The sequence below is a fragment of the Cavia porcellus genome, unplaced genomic scaffold (genome assembly GCF_034190915.1).
Source record: "Cavia porcellus strain 051 isolate PalLab524CR breed Dunkin Hartley unplaced genomic scaffold, mCavPor4.1 scaffold_27, whole genome shotgun sequence".
In the NCBI taxonomy this organism is placed as follows: Eukaryota; Metazoa; Chordata; class Mammalia; order Rodentia; family Caviidae; genus Cavia; species Cavia porcellus.
The window spans coordinates 30,857,337-30,879,490 of NW_026947510.1; the positions used below are offsets into that span (position 1 = coordinate 30,857,337).

The 22,154-nt window shown below is 35.7% G+C and overlaps 1 protein-coding gene across 1 annotated transcript in view; it reads right to left on the minus strand.

Annotated features, from left to right (window-relative positions):
* Positions 1–22,154, minus strand: part of LOC100732380 (antigen WC1.1-like) — a 157,069-nt gene that overhangs the window by 73,486 nt on the left and 61,429 nt on the right. Inside the window, 2 exon segments of the mRNA XM_063238276.1 lie at positions 18,254–18,412; positions 19,531–19,836. Coding sequence (XP_063094346.1) covers positions 18,254–18,412; positions 19,531–19,836 — 465 coding nt within the window.

Genomic DNA, 22,154 nt, shown 5'->3' on the forward strand with positions numbered 1-22,154 from the left:
CTTGATACCTGAGAAGCATTTGATTAATTTTTTCTTATTTTTTTAATTTAGGGAAAGAAAGAAAATTTTAATAAAAGAGAAAAAAGTGAAAAAGTAGAATAATACAGAATTTAAAAAATAACAAAATCTCTAGTTGATACATATTGTCATCTTAAACAAAATCAAAGCATAAAAGTGGCTGGTCACTCAGACATTGATAGTGCAAATCCTTATGTTGTATGATCTAACAGAAATTTAGTAATATGTTCATCTATCTTACACACTATTTATACCATTATATCCTTTAGAGAACTTTCCTTCCCTTTCACTTTTATAATATCTATTATACTTTTTGGATCCCATTATTCTGTCAGTTCTTATTATTTTTTACACTAATGAGACAATGTGATATTTACTAATGTGAGTCTTGTTTATTTCACTAGTGAGGATATCCTCAACTTGCCTCCATTTACCTATAAAGGCCTCAAGAGCATCCTTTTTATACCTGAGTAGTATTCCATTGTATAAAAATACCACATTTTTTATCCAATCAATTAATGTTCATTATTGTATTCCACAAAATTTAAACCAATCTGTTATATATAACTGTTTTGAAAAAAATTTTAGAAACTGGACATAAAATGCTATTAGAAACTCTCTCGGTCCGGCAGCTTAAGTGTATAGACTAAAAGTGTAGTATATAGATAAATATTATATTTAGGTAAGCAAAGATGAAAGACGGGCCATGGAGGAAAGCACAGTGAGAGATAAGCTTTCATAATAAGAGGAAAACAATTCCATATGAAAGAAATGTGTGTGGCAGCAGAAAGAATAGTAGGATATGAGGAACACATTTCATTTGTTTAATCTGAGATTTTTAAGGGTTAGTGGGCACTGATCTCACAGTTTGGAATAGTAGAAAGCATTCTTCATAACACTAGGACACATGGAAACAATCTGAGGGAAGAAAGAGTATTATTTTCATAGGGTTTATTAGAAGTCCAGGGACCTTTGAATAAAGTTTAAAGAGCAAGGTTTTATGTAGCACATAATTTACATGTAAATATGAAGAGAACCTTGCCAGCCATGTTTAACAATGAGAATTACTTTGAAAGAAAGATACTTTATATATAAAGAGACAATTGCATTTGAGTACATTATGCTTGCCCTGTCTATCCAGTGTGTGAAGCAGTGAGACTCAGAATACATTTATGATGTATCTATTTGATTGTAGGAGACACAATGGAAAGTTAGTGCTGTAACTTTCTAGGAGTCTGTCTATCTAGTCTGGCTTTGATCCAGTCCACAAGACTGAATGTCCATTTGCAAAGGAAGTTTTCATTTTTATCTGATGTAGTTTTTTCTTTATAAATTGCAATCATGTCAAGATAGTAGTGTTGTGGATATCTGTAGATCAAGTGACATACTGTTCACTTTGTTAATCAATTGCTAAAATAAGCATATCAATATATCTTATCAAAGATTATTGTTTGGTTTATTCCTCCTCCTAAAAGTGGCTTCAAGATTTATGTTCTATCATTATTTGTGTATTGACAGTTTTGCGATTTCCTTAAAATTATCTCCCTTACCATTATGTAATGTCTGCCTTTATTTTCCTGTCCTTCATCTTGTGATCAACTTTTTGTCAGTAATGTAGTTTCACCAATTTTCTTAAGGTTAATCTTGTATGTTGTAGCATATTTCATTTTTTTTATTTTAAAGAGATTAAGACAAAAGAGGACAAAATAAGGCAGATCAGAACAGATGTAAGCAACATAGTACTTCCAACAGGACAACTGGATATTAACAGTAACTACCATAAAGTTTCATTCTGTGAAATAGCTGAGCATACCAACACATACAATAATATCAAACATAATAAAATAGTATAAAACCATTAAAGAGAATGAAAGTGTTACAGGAGTTTAAGAACCAAATAACAGAAAATAAACAATGACTACTATATTATCTCATTTTTCATAGAAAATTTGTTTATACTTATACACATATTAAAACCCAATAAGACACAACATGATATTACCAATGCAAACAGAAGAACAAAAGCATAGTAGGACTTCAAAGCAAGATGATGTTAACTCATTAATGGCTGCCGTAATGTAATGTTTTCTTTAAAAAGGCTGTTCATAACAACACATAGTATAAAATCAAACAAAATAGAAAAAAAAAAAACATCCGACAAATGAATGAAAACATTATAAGGCTTCAAAGCAATGTAATGGGGAATTGTGATTACCATAAAATATTACATACTCTTACCATTACTTACACTAAGGAGACTGTATGGTATTCATACATGTGAGTTTGATTTATTTCACTTATGAGTATAGTTTCAAGTTGCATCCATTTATTTATAAATATCTCAATGTGATCATTCTTTATAGCTGAGTAGTACTCCATTGCGTAAAAACACCACAACTTTTCTATCCATTCCTCAGTTGATGGAACTGAGATTGTTTCCAAGATCTGGCTATTACAAATTCTGCTGCTATAAACATGCATGCACATATATCAATGTGGTATGATGTTTTCAGTTCTGGGAATATGCCTACAGGTGGAATAGCTGGGTCAAATGGGACTCCCAAACCTAGATTTTTGAGGAATCTTCAGGTTGACCTCAACAGAGGTCTAAACACCCACCAACAGTGCAGGAGAGTTCCTTTTTCCCCACAGCCTATCCAGCACTTGTTGTTGGTAGTTTTCTCAATCCTGGACATTCTTTCTGGAGTAAGATGGAATCTCAGTGTGGTTTTAATTAGCATTTCTCTAATGACTACTGGTGCTGAACATTTTTTTTCATATATTTATTTGCCACTTGGATTTATTTATCTGAGAACTGTGTATTCATCTTGGATGCCCATTTTTGTATTGGGTCTTTGAATTTTGGGGGTCTGATTTTTTAAATTCTTTATATGTTTTGGACAGAAGTCCTTTGTCTGAGGGACAGTTCACTAAGATTTATTTCCTGTTTGTAGGTTTTCTTTCCACTACACTGGACATTTCTTTTGACATGCAGAAAGTGTTTAATAATATGTGATCCTAGTTATTGATTCTGGGAAGTATTTACCATGTGGTTTGATTCCTGTTCATGAATTCTCTACCTACCCCTATGTCTTAAAGATTTTTATCTACTTTTTCTTCCAACATATTTAGGGTTTGTGCTTTAATATTTAAATCTTTGATCCATTTAGAGTTTAGTTTAGTACACGGTGATAAGCATGAGTCTAGTTTAGGTTTTGGCATGTGGCGAGCTAGTTTTACCAGCACCATTTATTAAAAAGACTATTATTCTTCTAGTAAACATGTTTGGCCCCTTTATAAAACATAAGGTGGTTGAGTACGTTGGTAGTTATGATTGTATGTTCTAATCTATTCCATTGATCTTCAGAACTGTTTTTATTCCAGTACCATGTTGATTTTATTACAGTAGCTTTTTAGTATAACTTCAAGTCAGGGATTGTGATGCCTTCTGCCTTGCTTTGCTGTTTATAATTGCCTTTGCTATTCTTGGTCTTTTCTCGTTCCAGGTGAACTTTAGGAGTGATTTCTCTAGATCTATGAAGTATGTTAGTGATGTTTTCTTTGGGATTGCATTAAATCTGTATAACAGTTTTTGGAGAATGGCCATTTTATTCTTCCTATCCATAAACAAAGGATGTCTTTCAATTTCCTGAGATCCTCTTTGATTTATTTTTTCAGAGTATTATAATTTTATCAAAATAGTATTTTACTTCTTTCATTAGTTATTTCTTAAGTATTTCATTTTTCTGGATTCTTGTATCAAGGGTGTGTATTCTTTTATTTCTTGCTCAGTGATTTTGTTGTTAGTTTGTAAGAATGCTATTGATTTTTGAGTGTTGACTTTATATCCTGCTACATTACTGAATTTATTCATTATATCTAGCAGTTTTTCAATGGGGTTTTGGGGAATATTCTATGTAGAGTATCATGTTGTCTGCAAATAATGACAAGTTAACTTCCTCTTTTCCAGTCTTTACTCCTTTATTTCTCTCTCTTGTCTAATTGCTCTGGATGGTATTTCCGGTACTATGTTGAATATTCGTGGTGATGAGTGACATCCTTGTCTTGTGCCTGATTTTAAGGTAAAGACTTACAGTTTTTGTCAGTTTAACATGATGCTGGATGTTGGTTTTCTGAGATGGCATTTAACAGATTGAGTTAAAGACCATCTATTCCAATTTTCTGTAAGTTTTTTTTTATCATAAATGAATGTTGGACCTTATCAAAAGATTTTTCTGCATCAATAGAAATGATCATGTGATTCTTACTTTTGGGTCTAATGACATAGTGGATTACATTTTGTGATTTACGTATGTTAAACTGTTCCTGAACACCAGGGATGAATCCCACTTGTTCATGGTGTATAATCTTCTTGATGACTTGCTACATCCTGTTTTCCAATATTTTATTGAGAATTTTTGCATCTATGTTCATTAGGCTGATTGGCCCGTAGTTCTTATTTTTAGCTGGGTCTTTCTCAGGTTTTGGTACTACAGTAATATTTGCTTCCAGAAATGACTTAGGAAGAATTGCTTCTCTTTCTGTTTCACTGAAGAGCTTGAGGAGTGTTGACATTAAGTCTTTGTATTTCTTGTAGTATTCTTCAGTGAATCCATCTGGGCCAGGGCTCTTCTTTGTAAGTAAGGACTTAATTACATTTTCAATTACATTTATAGATATTGGGTTATTCAGCAATTTTACATCTTCTTGACCCAGCTTTGGTAGTTCATAAGTTTCTAGGAATCTGTCCATTTCTTCTGTGCTATTGAACCGATGAGAGTAGAGGTTTTTGACATAGGTGTTTTTGATCTTCTGTATTTCCTAGAGTCTGTAGTGATTTCACCTGTTTCATTTCTTATTGCATGAATTTGAGTTTTTTCTTTCCTTTTTAAAATAGGGTTGGGTAGAGGCTTATCAATTTTATTCATCTTTTTAAAGAATCTACTCTTTATTCATTGAGTCTTTGGATTGTTTTCTTAGTCTCTATTGCATTAATTTCTGTTCTGACTTTTATAATTTCCCCCCGCCTTTTGGTTTTGGGCTTGACTTGGTCTTCTTGTTTCAAGATGTTTGAGGTGTAGCATCATATTGTTTTTTTGTATTCATTTTGTTTTCCTCATGTGTGAACTCAGTGCAATAAATTTTCCTCTGAGGACCACTTTCATTGCATCCCATTTATTCCAGTAAGTTTTATTTCTATTTACATTTGCCTGTAGGTATTTTAAAATCTCTTTTCAAATATCCTTTTGTAACCCACTGATTGCTCATGTGTATTATTCAATTTCCATGTGTTTGTGGGATTTTTGCAGTTTCTTGGTTTCTAGTTTCATGGTTGTATGATCTGATAACATGCATGGGGTAATTTCAATTCTTTTGCATTTATTTAAGCATGTTCTGTGAGCTAGCATATGGTCTATTTTAGAGAATGTCAAATGTACTGCTGAGAGGAATGTATATTCTGATGTTGTTGGATGGAACACTCTGTATAAATCTATGAAGTACATTTGTTCACAGGTGTGATTTAGTTATGTTAATTTTTGCTGATTTTCTGTCTTGTTGATCTGTCCCTTGTGTCAATGGTGTGTTCAGTTCTCTTGTGATAATTGTGCTATTGCCTATGTGATTTTTTCATTTCTGTTAACACTTGCTTTGTATAGCTTAGTTCTGGAATTTGGTGCATATATATTTAAGATTGTTATCTCATTCTGTTAAAGTTTTCCCCTAACTAGTATGTAGTGACCTTCTTTAACTTTTTGAATCATTCTTGGCTTGAAGTTTATATTGTCTGCAAACAGAACAGCTACCTCCTCTTTTTACTGAGTTCCTGTTGCATGAAGTATTGTTTTCCATCCTTTGACTTTAAGTCTATGAGTTTCCTTTTGGGTTAGATGGATTTCTTGTAGACAGCATATAGTTGGATGTTGTTTCTTGATCCATTCTGCCAGTCTTTTTCTTTTAATTGGCAAACTGAAACGATTTACATTGTTATATGTCTGTGTATTTTTGACATGTCATCTTTCTGCTGTTGAATCTTTATCTTTCCATCCTGTTTAACTGTCTGTCTGGCTTAGTGGTTTTTTGCTACATGTGTCTAGAATGTCTTTCAGTATTCTTTGAGGGTTGGTTTGATGGTCATGAAGTTCTTCAGCTGTTCTTTGTTATGGAAGTATCTTCTTTCTCTATCCATTTTGAAGAACAATTTTCCAGGTTATATCAGTGTGTGTCAGAAGTCATTTTCCTTTAGGATCTGAAATACTTCACTCTCTGTTCTTCTCAACTTCATTGTTTGTGTTGAGAAGTCTGCTATGATTATTATAGATTTTCCTTTATAGGTGATCTGTCTTTTCTCTCTAATAGCTTTTAATATTCTGTTCTTATGTTGAGTTTCTGGGATGTCAATTATTATACGTCTTGGTGTAGTTAATTTTTGTTATGGTTCTTTGAAGTTCAGTATGTTTCACCAATCCATATGTCAGTTTCCATTCTCATGTTTGGGAATTTTTCAGCTATTACTTGTGTCCCAGAGTTGCTTCTTTATTTCAGTTGCTGTCATTTCAGACATTTCAGCTGTACGGCTTATATTTTCTTAATGTACATGGCTCCTAGGCTTTCTTGGTATGGGCTGCAGATTTGAGATTGCATTTTGGTCTTTCATATTGTCATTTTCCTACATTTTTGTGTTTTGAGTGATGTTCCAAAGCTTTCCTTGGGCATGTTGGAAATCACCTACTATGCCCTCAGCTCCTGGGATTGAATGGAGGTTGCTGAGGATGACCCAGTCAGGCCTCCAGGATGTCCCATGCCATGTCCAGTGTACCAGGAACATGGATGGGTTCCTAACCACTGTGGGTGATGGTCCAATGCTCTCCTTGGGATAGTGCTAATGCACTGTAACTCGCCTTGTGATGCCCTCAGCTCCCTGGATTGAACAAAGGTTGCTGATTGTGGTTTATTCTGGCCAGCAAAACCTCCACAGCCTAGTCCAGAGTTTCAGGAGGCTGGTGGCCACTTAACTACTGTGAGTGATGATCTTAAATTCTTCCTGGGCCAGTGCTGGTGCACTGGAACACACCTAATGAAGCCTCGGCTCCCTGGGTTTAAAGAAGGTTGCTGGATGTGGTCCAGCAAGGCCCACAAAATCTCCTGAGCCTAGTCCAGTGTGGCTGGAAGCTGGGCAGGTTCTTAACTGCTAGGAGGGATGATCTTAGATTCTCCCGAGGCCTGCCCCAATGTGCTGGAACTCATCTAGTGTGGCCTGGGTTGAAAGAATGTCACTGGTGATGGTCCAGTTGTTCAAATATTATAAAATTTAAGTGGAATAGAAAGAGGAAATTTAAAAGTGTTTTGTGCATATGATGATTATGTTTTGAATGATATGGAGTTGAGAATTGTCCATAGAGTAGATATAGATATTCTCATAAAAAGTTTAAGGATATAAGGGAAAGTTAGTATTAATTATCTCAATGTGTGTGTGTATCCCAAAGTAAATTATTTTACATCCAAATTTAAAAATAATTAATTAACTTGAAAATAAATACATAAAAGGTGTAAATAAGAAGGAAACTCTGCAATGTGCAAAAACTTGAATGAACTTGTGGAAAGATATTTGAAATAAGCCAGTCTAAGAGGGCCAAATTGTTCATAATTACATTTACACCTTGTGTCTAATGTAGTGAATCTCATGCATATCAAACAAGAGAGTATCAAACAGGAGCTAGGAGGAGAACAAAACGAGGAATTGTTAATAAGTGGCTATCAATTTTCAGGAATGTAAGCTGAATAATTTCTAAACATGCATTAGGTAAAGTTTGCAGCTAAAAAGCAATATTACATTGTGTACTTAAAAAAGTTCTTACCACAGCAGTTTTTTATGTACCTAAAGTCCATTGAATTTTGCACATTCAATGGTTAATTTTACTTTTTATCTTGATCAAAGTGTTACCAAAAAGTTCTCTATGAATTCAATTCTCCCTGTTCTCATTCCTGGCACAAGTAAGTTGAATTTCCTTATGTTTCTGATTGATTGCACTTGAAATGTAACAATGTTATCAACATTTTGAACTAACAGAAGTTGGAGCTTTTTTTCTCTCTTATAGTTTGTCTTCCTTTTAGTTTTTGTTCTATTTTTTATTTTAATTTATTATCACATTCAGGTTTTATGTGCTCTTCTATTTTATTAAATGCACTAATTCAATTTTACAATTTCATCTTTTTATTCTAACACATGGATTGTGGTTATCAATTTGTATAGGCATGGTTTTATAAAATTAGAGAAATTTAATTTCATCACAACATTATTGTTATTTCCCAATGTTTACATTTTTATTCATTTATCTCCATATATTTGAATGAAAGTTACTTAATTTCTCCATATTTGGACACTACTGGATTGATTCTTATGATTTACTGATTTAAATTAACTGTGGTGAGTGAAAATATTCTTCATGAATTCAGTCATGTGAAGGGTTTACTATTATTATATGACAAAAAGTCATGGACAGATATTCCATGTGAATTTACATGAATATGAATTCTTTCACTATTTAGTTCAATACAATAATACAGATATTCAGTTAAATTCAGTTTGAATTGGTCCATGTCTATTACATACTTTCCATAGTTTGCCTGCTTTTGAAGAGCAATGTCATAATTTTACCACTCTGATACTGTGTTCGCTTAATGTCATGCAAATGTTTTACTTTGTGAGATATTATTCTGTATTTCACATTATGTTTTGTCATTTTTAATAATTTGATGTATATTACAAATCATAATTATTTATCTTGCTATATTGCTGAAAAATCCTGTCAAAATTTGTTAGTACATCATGTAAAACCTAATTTTTGTGATATTTATATGATTAAACCATTTTTTCTACATTTACCATTTGAAGTGAATATTTATTTCATAATTTAATTTTTCCCTTCATCTTCTGTATAAGGTGATTATCTTACACATGACTTAGAGAATTTTGAACTTGACCAACTGAAGCTTGAAAATACAAAAAATTTTCTCTCTTTTGTTAGCAAATGGTAGAAGGGGAAAATTCAGACTTCAACTCCCCACAGAAAAATTAACTAGACACTATTGAAAACATCTTGGTGAAAACTCAAAAATATGGGAACAATGATGTGTTCTGTGAATCTGAGTATAAATTCACATTTAAAGTATAAGTGACTGAATCATCTCACTTGGATCACAATTCTCTTTTACTTCACTGAGTTGCCACCAGAAAACAAACAGAAAATCTTAGGTCTAAGGGCTCCCAAAAGGAAAGGAGACCAGAATGACAGAAATAAGCCAGGAAATAGAATTCATACAGGCTGACCTATCAATTTTAGTAAAATTAATGATACTTGCTAGCAATTGCAGATGTTCAGAGATATCCTGTGATAGCACAACCTACCCACAAAGCTAAACTGGTTGTTCCTAGAAGAGGGAGGTGCATTACCTAACACAAATTTCTAGATAGCTAACCTCTAGTCACAACCTCAGTTATATACCCTAAATCCCATTCAGGGAGAGAGAGTATGTCCAGAACTGAAACAAAATTCAAGCATTAATTGTGCCACTTGAAAGATTAAACAGTGACCTGTGCTTTCAAATCAATTTTGCATCTTGCCAAGAGAAGGGTAAAAACAACAGTAGAAACCAGTCCTGGAAGCCTAAACTGTAATTTTCAGCCACAAAGCCCAAAAAAGATACAACTTCCACAGCAAGGGATGACAAAAACAGGTGTGTAATACTTATTGAATATAATCAATATTTGGTTAATACTGAAAACTCACCTGCAGAACCTCCTTAAGGAAGAAAGCCCATCTCAATCACACACATCTCCTAAGCACAGATAAAATGTATTTATCCTTACTGATTGGCATGACTGTGGGATTAATCTTTCAACACTCTCTTACTGTTGAAATCAAATTGTGGAACAAATACTTTCTATGAACAAGAAAGTTTGATGATTATTGCAATATCTACACACAAAAAAATGCCTAATTGCAGAGCTCAACAAATGGTCCTCCTGGGTAGAATGAGCTGACCAATATTTCCACCTGAATAAATGAAACATGTGCTCAGCTCTCTCATCCAGAATAATATTGAGGATAAACAGTGAACTTCTACTTCTACTAAAGAACACATGTAAAGGCTGAAATGGATGGATATCCTTACAAAGACTTAAAAATCAATGCAATGGCAGGGCCCACCCTTCGACCATGAACACCTGGCCCACCCTTGCAGACCTGGGTCACCTAGGACTGCCACTGCTGGGCCTGCCCCTTGGCTCTGAACACCTGGGATGCCCTGGCAAGACCTATGGGCCTTGGATTGTCTTCCCTGGGCCCTCCCCTCTATAGGAACACCTGGGACAATGGGGGCATGAGTAAGCCACCTGAGACTGCTGCCATGGCCCATCCCTTGGGAAACTCACCCACCTCCTGGACCTAGTGCTGCAGTTGATCTTTGGATCCAACCCCTTCTCCCACAATTTTGGACTACAGTGAATTACCATTCTGGATAGACGGGCGACTCAGAAACCCCTCACCCAAACACAAGACCTCAGCACGATCCAGTCAGTGTGGTGAGTTTGCCCCTAAAATAGAGGTCTTCATAGAGTAAATAGAAGTGAAAGTGAAGCTCCCTGCAACTGAAATAACTGACAAGAGAGTGGGTGATCCTTCCCTCCAAACAGAGAACATCAGATATGTTGAGGAGTGTGCCAATAAAACCTTGGCCAACTTAGAGAAAATTAAAAGAGATTTTGAGACCCCTAGTGACACAGTAAGGCCTCAGCTGACACAAACACTACAGACAGAGAAATCTAGTGAGCTGCAACAATCTGAAGACATAGCAACAGCATCAACTAAGAGTAGACCTACATCAATACTTCTAGGCTAGTTATCCCAGAAAGAATATAGGACTTACCCAACGGTCCCTGTAGGAGAAATTCAGGTGACTGGCTCTCCTCTACATTGTGGTACCCAGCAATTGGACATCAACCACACAGTAGGATCCTAAAATTCACACTACAGCCAGTTGAGACTGTTGGAATTGAAAGACCAAATATTTACTCAAAAGGTGAAAATGACAAAACAAAAAGGCAAAATGCCGTCTCAAACATCTAGTCCTGCAGGAGCAAGTACAGGCAATATTGAAAGAGAGGACTTTAAAAGTCATATACCAGGAATCCATGAAAATATAGAACATGCAGTAAAGGAAAAAAAATCCTTGAGGCTACAGAGAAAATCAAGTTAGTAATAATGTCTTATGTAAAGACAGAAATAACAACCTTAGTAAATAAGTTGTTCAACATAGCTAGAGAAGAAGTAGATAAAAAATTACAGGAGCGTAGGAAATTGATTGAAACTTTGAATGAACAATGCAGAAAACAAGAAGAATCCATGAAACAAATTCAGAGAGATAACATAAAACAAAAACTCAATTGAAGCTGGCAAAGCCATTTAAATGAAGCTGAGGATATAATTTCAGACTTTGAAGACGGGTTCGCAGATAGCATTCTTATAAGGATAGAACTTATAAAAATGACAAAGCAGCATGAGATGACAATCAAGAAAATGCCAAGAGAAACAATATAAGATTAATAGACATCAGTGAAGAGGCATGAGTAATGCAAATGATGTAACTAAACTATTCACAGAAGTAATAGCAGAAAATTTCCCACACACATCCAAAAAATTTGATATGGAAACAAGTGAGGCATACAGAGCACTAAATAGTCACAATCAACATAAATCTACACCCAGACATATAGCAATTAAGATCCCAGACATATAGCATAAAAACAGAATACTAAAATCTGTTAGAAAAAAGACACAGCTCACATATCAGGAAAGCCTATTAGAGTCACAGTAGACTTTTCAGCACAAACCCTTTAGTTAAGACAAGCTTGGAGTGAAATACGTCAAGTCCTAAAAGAATACAGCTTTCAACCTATACTGATGTTCCCAGAAAAACTTTCAAATTTAATGGAGTAACAAGATACTTCTATGATAGAAAACAACTAAAGGAATTTATGTTCACCAAACCAACCCTAGAAAGAGTATGAAAGACCTGGTGTATTGAGATAAAAATCACCACAATCTCCAGAACAACAACAGAAAGAAACCCCCAGGCTGGACAAGAAAATAAGCAAAGAAGAAAAGCAGGAAACCAACAACAGGAACAAAACATGGCAAAGTCAAGGCAGTGCATATCAGTGATATTCATAAATGTAAATGCATTCAATTTTCTAATCAAAAGAAACAAGCTGACAGAGTGGATCAAGATATGTGATCTCACAATTTGCTGTGTACAAGAAACACATATGACTCAAAAAGAAACTGATAGATTAAAAGTTAAATGGTGGAAAACAGTATTTCATGCAACAGGAACCCAGAAAATAGCAGGAGTAACTATTCTGTTTGCAGACAATGTGAACTTCAAACCCAAAAAGGACGAAAAGAGTTAAAGAAGGCCACTACCTACTTGTAAATGGAAAACTACAAGAGAATAAATTAACAATTATAAATATATATGTACCAAATACAGGAGCATCCCACTATATAAGACAAATACTAAAGGACATGAAAAACCCAATACAGAAGAACAAATTTGTAATAGGAGACCCACTGTCACAAAGAGATAGATCACTTAGAAAAACGTCAGCAAAGAAATAACAGAACTGAATCATACCTGTGAATAAATAGACTTAGTGGAGTGTTCCACCCAACCACATCAGAATATACATTATTCTCAGCTGCATATGGGACAGTCTCCAAAGTAGACCATATATTAACCCATAAAGCATTCTTAGCTAAATGCAAAGGGAGCAAGTTATCCCATGAATAGTATTTCATCATAGCACACTAAAATTAGAAATCAATGGCAAAACTCCCTGCAAAACATGCATAAATACATGGAAATTAAATAACAATCTTCTGAATAACCAGAGCATTACAGATGAATTTAAAGAAGAAATAAAACAATACCTATAATGCAATGAAAATGCACATACAACATACTGTAACCAATGGGATGCAGTGAAAGCAGTCCTAAGAGGCAAATATTTAGCAATAAATAGTCAGATAAAGAAAATGGAATGTGCACAAATAAATAACCTAATGCTACATCTCAAGCTTCAGGAAGAGCAAGTCAAATCCATTGCTCATGTGCAACATGAAAACATTTCATGTGTAACATGAAAACATTTCAAGAAATATATATGATACATAGATATACACACACACACAAGACAATCTAAGAAGTGTGCAAACAACCTCAGAATATTTTAATAGCATAATTTTTAAAGGTAATCGCATATCATAAGGAAGAAGATTCCAAGATAAAACACATAAAAATAATATATGCAATAATTTATTAAGGAATATTCAAAATAAAAATGACAAATGGTTAAATTAACATTACCAAAGTGTATATTACCCAAAAAATACTTACTTCATTTTTAAGGATAAATTGGGCCTGAAAGTGAATAAATGAAAAAAAAAAAGATATTCCATGTAAACAGAAACTTAAAAAAAAGAACAAGAGTAACCCATTTATTCTAAATAAAATAGATTTAATGTGAAAAATTATAAAGAGAGCCATACAACATGGTCATATAATCATAATAAGGTCACTACAGCAAGACAAACATTCATAAACCTAAAGGGATATATGAACTATTGTGCGATATAACAGGGATTTCAACATCCACTTTCAGTAATAGGCAGATCATCTGGGCAAAAAATCAGCAAAGGAAAAATAGATTTAACCTGTATGCTATGTAAACTGGACTTGACTCAGATACATAGAATCTTCCATACAAGAACAGAATACATAACTCAGTTGCATATGAGCATCCTTTAAGACAGATATATATTATGCCACAAACTAAGACTTAATGTATTCAAAAAATATCATAGTAATATCATGTATCTTTTCTGATCCAGTGATTAAAATCTAGAAATAAACAAATGAAAGAAATTTGGAAATAGCATAAATATACAGAGACTGAACAATGTGCTTCTACTTGATGTAGCAGACATATCCCACATCTGAGATGTGGAGGCAGGAAGATTGTACTGTTTAAGGTCAGCCTCGGTTCCATGGTGAATTCAGTGCCAGGCTAAATTACATTGTGAGATCTTATTTCAAAACAAGATGAGACAAAAGAAGGCAAAACAAAACAAAACAAAAGAAACAACCATAAAAATCTAAAATATTTTCCTATCCAATCTAATAGATCTGATAGAAAGTTAAGGGAAACAGGGTTGCATAGATGAAACCTTTGAAAAGAGAGCATTTTAGTTGGAGGACTTCTAGATGAAAAGAGCAGAACACTAACAAAGAATAAGAAAACCATGTTCAGAGGGAATAGGAGAAAACAGGAAAGGGGCTTCAAATGTAGGAACTCAAGGAGAAAATTATTCAATTCATTCAAAGACTTTTTTATTTTAAATTCTTGAAACACATTAAAGAGAAGCATAATTTAAAACTTACAGGATGTAGTATGTGTATTTCTGTAAGTGAAGTTTATAGGTTTAAGCATCTTCAGTTAAAAAAGAAATACCTTAAAATAAGCTACCAAAGCATTCCAAAACACAAACAGAACAACTAAAGGAACATCTAAAACAAGGACAAAGTGAACAGAAAATTATTAGTTTGCAAAAAATATAAAAGATCAGACTGCAAATGAATAAAATAAACAAATAAAAGAACAAAGAGGTGCCTTTTTGAAAGATAAAATCAGCAAAGTTTTAGCGGAGCTAAAAAAGTGTTTTCTCATTTGATAGTGACTACTTGACCCAGCCTGCGAGGAAGTCCACAGAGACCCTAGAGGGGGAGTGGGGATGAAAAGGAAACAAGAAACACAAAGAGCGGAGACAAGCTGAGGAAGTCCAATCAAGTCTCTCTTTATTCAAGGAATCAGTATCAAATATATATAGGGTATTAAGGAGGAGGGAGCTGGGTGCTGAGACATCAGCAGGTAATGTAGCAACCATTGCAAGGCGGAGGTTTTATAGGTCAGTTCAAATTTTCCGCAAAAGGGCTCAATATGAATAATCCATGAATAATGGGACAGGCTAAACAAGTTATGCAAGGTGCTGCTTAATTACCAAACTTAACTCCTAAAGGGAATTAAGGTGGTGCGGCCTGCAGATATAAGGTGGCAGCCAATTACAGGGCTCCCCACACGTCCCCTTGTACTTTAAAATATAAGAGGCATACCATAGGCTGCATCTTTGAGGAGACTGTGCCTGTCTTGGGTCAGGGCGCTTCCACAGCGGGGGGCAACCTAGTCTTACCGGTCATTGGAAGGCAGGGCAGAGAGAGGCCCTGGTCTTGCTTAGGTGGAGGTTGGCATCCCATGTGAGGCCCATTTGCCCATCTCTGGCTATCCAGTCTATCACACCAAGGCAAGAGAAATGGAGCTTGCAGCATGCTTTCACAAAGCATTATCATAATACAGTTTTGCAGGCTCCACATAATTTTCTCTATCAGCCATTCCAGGCCTGTGGTAATGGACCTGTATAGGTTGCATTTTTTGTAGCATCCACCAGTTGTTTCACAAAAGCCATCAACTTAGTCATCATAATTGCAAGAGACAGGATCCAGGCTGTTGGTTCCATCAACTGAAAAACAAAAGCTGCGAAAAAATTCTCTCTGGGGTCATTTTTCGTCCCTGGAGTCATCTGTAACATTATCCTCTATTTGTTGTATTTGATCTATTGGATTAACCAATTGTTCTGGCAGCCATCTTGCAGATTTCATCTCTTTACTGATCATTGTTCCCAGATAAGGACTGGGTCTTGACCATGCCATGAGTTAGGGAATCTGTCCATAGTACAGAAGCAAATTGCTTTTGTGTTTCAGTATGCCCAAAACACATGGCTGCTGACTGTCCAGCAGCATCCAAATTTAAAAAAAAATTAAGGATGAATAAGGCATGAGATAGAATATTTTTAGGTGTCCCCCTTGTGGGGCACCATTCCCCTTTTTTATTTTATCAACATTGAGTTTTAGGGAGAGATGTGCCCTTTCAACTATGCCTTGACCTTGAGGTGTATAAGGTATGCCTTTTATATGATGAATATTAAGATGTTGACAGAAATGAGCAAAGGCAGAACTAGCATAGCCTGGACCATTATCAGTCTTTAATTGTTGTGGGCATCCCAAAACTTGTAGTTAACATATGGCTAATAACATGTTTGATAGATTTGCCAGTCTGGAGAGAGACATAAATGAAACCACTAAAGTATCTACAGTAACATGAACATATTTAAGATCGCCAAACTCAGGCATATGGGTGACATCCATTTGCCATAGTGCATTGGGGATAAGTCCTCTAGGATTAACGCCAAAGTGTGGAACTGGGAGGTGCATGGCACAAGAAGGGCAATTTTACTATCTGTCTGGCTTGCTATCTAGTGATCTTGTGCATGACGGAGGGTTTGGGCATTGAGATGGTGTAATTGATGACTATTTGTGCTGAAGTAACATTGTCATCATGATCACTGGAGCTAACATTAGCAAAGGACAAAGGAGAGCTTGCCGTCAAGTGGCCAGGTCTGCTGTATGATTACCATTGTCCAGAGGTCCTGGTAACCCAGAGTGAGCACACAGATATCCAATAATAAAAGGGCAAGTTAATTTTATAATAAGCACCTGTATTTGCCTAAACATTTCTCCAGTGCTGGAGGCACTTTTGATTTGGCCAGCTGTTTCTAGCAGGGGCACAGAGTGTGCAATATAAGTACTGTCAGTTTATAAATTCATGGGCTTATTGGGAAATGCTGAAAGGGCTACAGTGACAGCATGCAACTCTGTGGTCTGGGCTGATGTACTGTTTGTTTGGAAAGATACAGTTTTACCAGGTGAATATCCACTGTTTAACATTTGAGCAGTGACAATGGTATTTGAGCTACCCATGAATAATCCCATTTGTGGCAGTAGATCTCTACCCCAAAGATTTATTGGTAATCCAGCGATGACATATGGCTGTATTGTGCCTTGATTGCCCTCTCTGTCCTTCCAGGTCAGAAGTTTTGAACTTGTTTCTGGGTTTTGGCTTTGACCTATGCCTTTTAAATGAGTCAAAGTAATTGACATTGGAATCTCTATCTCTGGAGTCTTTTTTGCAATTCTTTGCAAAATGACAAGTCTCTCCACAGGTAAAACACTTTTTTTTTTTTTTTTTTTAAATCAGTGCCAGGGATCAAACTCACAACTGCCTGCATGCAAGGCAGGCGTTTATGCTGCTGAGCTAAATCCCCAGCCCCTGCTTAATGCTCCTGAGAGAGGAACTCATATAGCCCATAAATTGCTTTTGGGCCTCTCTGTTGGCATAGGCATTCTCCCCTATTAACATATCAAGGTCCCACCCATTGCTGGCTTACATATTGTGCCTGGCAGTCTCCTTGCAATTTTTTATATATTCTGATTTTCACAAAAGATAATCCCCAACCAAAAAGTTGCTTGGGTCAATCCTTGCCAATCTATAGGTGTGAGCCAGCCATCAGCCAAAGAATCCAAGACAGCAAGAGTATACGTGGCTGTCTTTCTACTGTGTAATCACTGTTTTTAATTCTCTATTCAGTTTAAATTGAAACCAGAGTAGTCTCGAATAACTCCACCTTCTGTGTCCTTCATTTCTGTCACAAGGAAAGCCTCCATATCATCTAGCTTTAATATCGGATCAGGCCAGAGGGGTAAATTAAGAATTCATGCCTCTCAGTGGGGGTCGCTGAGCGGGAGAGGCTCTAGAGGAAATTTCAGGATTAGTTTCATTTTTCATTTTAAATTTAGCTGTTCTTAGTTTTTCTAATTGATCTATCAAATCCTGATGTTCTTTTTCTAGTTCAATCTGTTGTTTTAAATGTTCAATTTGGTTTCTTAATTCCTTCCTAGTATTGAAAGTTAAACACGCTAAAGCCGGAACTATATGGCCATTAGAGTATGGGGAACGGATGCTTGGCTACAGGGTTGCTTTGCTCCCGAGTTAAAGTTTAGCCCTAATGGACAATTGCTTAATTTTTTTTTCCCTCTTTACCCTTCCTGTCTTTAAAGCCTTTTTAAAACTTTTAACAAAAATCTCACGTTGACTCATTTCTTGTCCTAGTGGACACAACTGCTAATTTTTTTTTCCCTTACACTTTGTGTCTTTAAAGCTTTTCTATGCTTTCAAAAAAAGTCTCATGCTGGCTAATTTCTTGTCCCATAATCGCTGTTCACTTACTGAGGTTCAAAGGCAAGGCAGGCTCCCACGTCGGTCCTCTATTTTCTTTTTCTTTTTCTACTTTGGGCCCATGGACAGCGTCCCTCACTAAGTGCCCTGTTCTTGAGTCCCAAGTTGGGGCGCCACTTGACCCAGCCTGTGGGTAAGTCCACAGAGACCCTAGAGAGGGAGTGGAGATGAAAAGGAAACAAGAGACAAAAGAGCGGAGACAAGTTGAGGAAGTCCAATCAAGTCTCTCTTTATTCAAGGAATGCATATCAAATATATAGGGTATCGAGAAGGGAGTTGGGTGCTGAGATATCAGCAAGTAACATAGCAACAATGGCAAGGCTGAGGTTTTATAGGTCAGTTCAGATTTCCCGCAAAGTACTCAATATGCATAATCCATGAAAAATGAGACAGGCTAAACAAGTTATGCAAGGTGCTGCTTAATTAACAAACTTAACTCCTAAAGGGGATTAAGGTGGTGCACCCTGCAGTTACAAATTGGAAGCCAATTACAGGGCTTCCCACATATACTTGTTTTCATCTTATTGGCTGACCATAGTTTAGTCCGATCTCACAACCATCTATGATTTTCCACTGGAACAATATTTTCTAAACAACTTGAAGAACATCCCAAGGACAGAACACCTAAGGAATGGCCTGGGGAAATGGAGAGAAAAGAAGAGCAGACGTTCCAGCCCAGGGTGAAACAAGCAAGCTAACTTAACAAATGGGCATTGTATTACATATGTACAATAAACTCAAATTGACGTTGATAGTTTCTGCCTCCCATCCAGAGGAAGGGTTAAACCTGAACTCAGCTTTCTGTCTTTATCTTTATATTCTTCATCCTCCTATCCTCCCCATTTGCTGATCTGGAACCTTAGTTCTCATGAATGTAACACTAAGACAAATACAAAATTTCACAATAAGAATAATGAAAATCAAAAAGTGTAAGAGAAAACTGGGAAATATAAAGTTGTCTTAAGCAATATTAGTCATTTTAGACAGTAATCAGGAAACAGAGGAGGAGGAGAAAACAGAGCAATGGACAAGGAAAAGAAGGATGAAAGGGGGAATATGGGAAGAACTGGTCAAAATCAAGAAGAAGAGTATGATGAAAAAGAAGAGAAAAGAGAGGAAGAAGAAGAGGAAGAAGAGGAAGAGAAACAAGAAAAAGATGAAGATGAAGACAAGAAGAGCAAGAAAAAGAAGAAGAAGATAAAATACGCTAGATATGACATTTGAATACTATGCAGAGTGGCTAAAGTTCTGCTGTCCATGAGTCTCACCTGCACAGATAACTTCAACACCTCCACCATGGTGGCAGCTGCTTCCAGGACAGGGCACTCTAGGGCACAACCAGACCTCAGGCTCCTGGCCCTCACACTGGAACTCTTCACTCCACACCTGTTCACTGGCATTTCTGGACAAGTTTCCAAGAACAGACAAAGCCTTGCCACACCCCAGCTCTGCACAGATGACCTGGGAAGTGGGGAATGTGAAGTTCACATCAGACACCAGAATCCAGCCTCTTCCAGAGTTCACTTCCACTCTTCCAGAGCAGAGTCCAAAACTTCCACCCAGACGCACAAATCCTGAGGAAGATAAAAACATAAGTGTTCTTGATCCAGGCTTAGAAAATGTGAATGATATGTTGGCAGTTCTATTGTTAAAGCTTTTCTTTTCATACGATTGGTTTATATAGGAAGTGGATGGAACCTTGATGTTAAAATTAGAGCCACAAGAGAAAGTGTTTCATCATAAATTCAAGAATTTTCAGCCAGTTTCATGATTTTCCATCCTGTAAGAGGAACATCAGAATTCTAATCTTGATACCAATGCTTCTATTGATCTACCATTCATCTATGCACCTATCTATAAATTATTTTCTTTTTTTCTAAGATCTACATTCATCCATTGAATTTGACTTCATGCAACAACAACAACAACAAAAAGATTAGGCTTGGTTTTCATTATTCCATCATTAGGATATATCTGTCCCTGCCTAATATTGTCCACAATGAACAGTTGACAAAGAATGAAATCTTTTCAGCATTTATTTAAACCTCACAATTTATGTTATTTTACCTATTAAAAATGAGAGTGAGGCCTACAATTTAGAGAGCAAATGAAGCAGAAACCACGTTTTGACACTAATATATCCAAATGGTGCGCATTAAATTTCTCATCCAGAACACAGAAAGAATTTTGAGAAACTGCATCAGAAATGAATAATCCCTTGTGCCTTCATCTTTTTTGTGGTTGATAGTTTAGTGTAAGTAAATTGTAACTCATAAGTCAAATTAAAAAAAAAAATCAGGAAACACTTAGGGAAGTTGCTTAGGAAGAAATTTTAAGATTGACTTCAGGATCCAAGGGGATATTTGACTACAAACATGAAATTTTAAGTAACAAACATTATTAATAATTAAAAGCAATATTATCTTTCTCAAGTGCAAATTATTCAATAATGTTTTGTTCTCCAATAAGTAATTTGAAAAGAAAAGTAAAAGTGTTGGTGTATTTTATTAATATACAGCATTCTAACTGAATATTTCTTATTTCTGGTGGTTGCACAAGAAAACAAAAGTCCAGATTCTAAAGTAACTCTATAAGGTCATTTAAATGATATTATAGGAAACTTTGCATTGACTTTTGACCAAGGTGGTGGCTTCAATATTATATTATAATAAACACTATTTAAACAGTGTATCATAATATGAATAGAATGTTGTTAAAATACATTCTTGGTAGGGGTTGGGGATTTAGCTCAGCGGCATAAGTGCCTGCCTTGCAAGCAGGCAGTCCTGAGTTCAATCCCTGGTACCGATAAAAACAAAAAAAGCCAAAAAAAATACATTCTTGGACATAAAAATACAACTACACAATGTACACAAGTTTTTACAGTCTTATAGACTTGAAAATCATGAGACCTGCACTGTGGGTTGAAACTTCACTACTGACATTGTTTGACAGGGACAAGTGTACTAATGAGTAAAATGCCCACTACCAGGCAGAGAAGAATTCTGAATGGAAGTCAGCTTTGCCTGTGAATGCTACCATAGCTTCCCTGGCTGCTCTGATTTCTACCCAGGTGCAGGTGCACATTAGGGGTCCCTATTTTGTCACGATCCAAGATCACCAACCATGCAGGACCTGACTTCAGTCTAACCATTTCTATTTCATATTTTCATTGCACGTGGTTTTCTAGCTTACAAAATGAGTGATAGATTGAATAAATTCAGATAGAATGCCATTTTATTTTTCTTTGTTTTCATGTTGTTTTTCTTCATCTTTTTTCTTTCATATTGGTAATTGAATCAGAGCCTTCCTATTGAGTAACATTCCTGGCTCTATAGTTTTGGTTATTTACCTAGAGACTGCATATTGCTATGTTACCCAGGTTAAACTCAAATTTGAGAATGTACTGGGACTTCCAGTCACTGGCAATATTTTTAAAATTTCTTTATTAACACAGATTTAGAGGCTGTTTTTTCACTCACTCTTCACTTGAGTTCTCAGATCTCCAGTGGATGACTAAAACAGAAACCTTCACATCTTTGCTTTATTTGTATCTGTCTCTTTTTCTACCTTAATCTTGAGGCTGATTCCTGGTTAACCCTATCAGAATTCCAACAGATGGTCCTAGGAGTCTACTGTCCTGCTGTAAACATGAATGAATTCAAACAATCTTGCCCTTCGAATTGTAATTTTCTGAGTCATTCTCCCATATTTTATCCTTGTTTCAGAAATAACAAATGTAAACCATATACACATCTTGTGAGAAGGGTCAAAACTAACACAATGGGTCCAACAGTTATAAACCTGTTGTCAAAGCTCTGCATGATAGATCCTTGACTTTGATCAATTAGACAATAACTGACGATGAATTTCCCATTCATTGGGCTTTGTT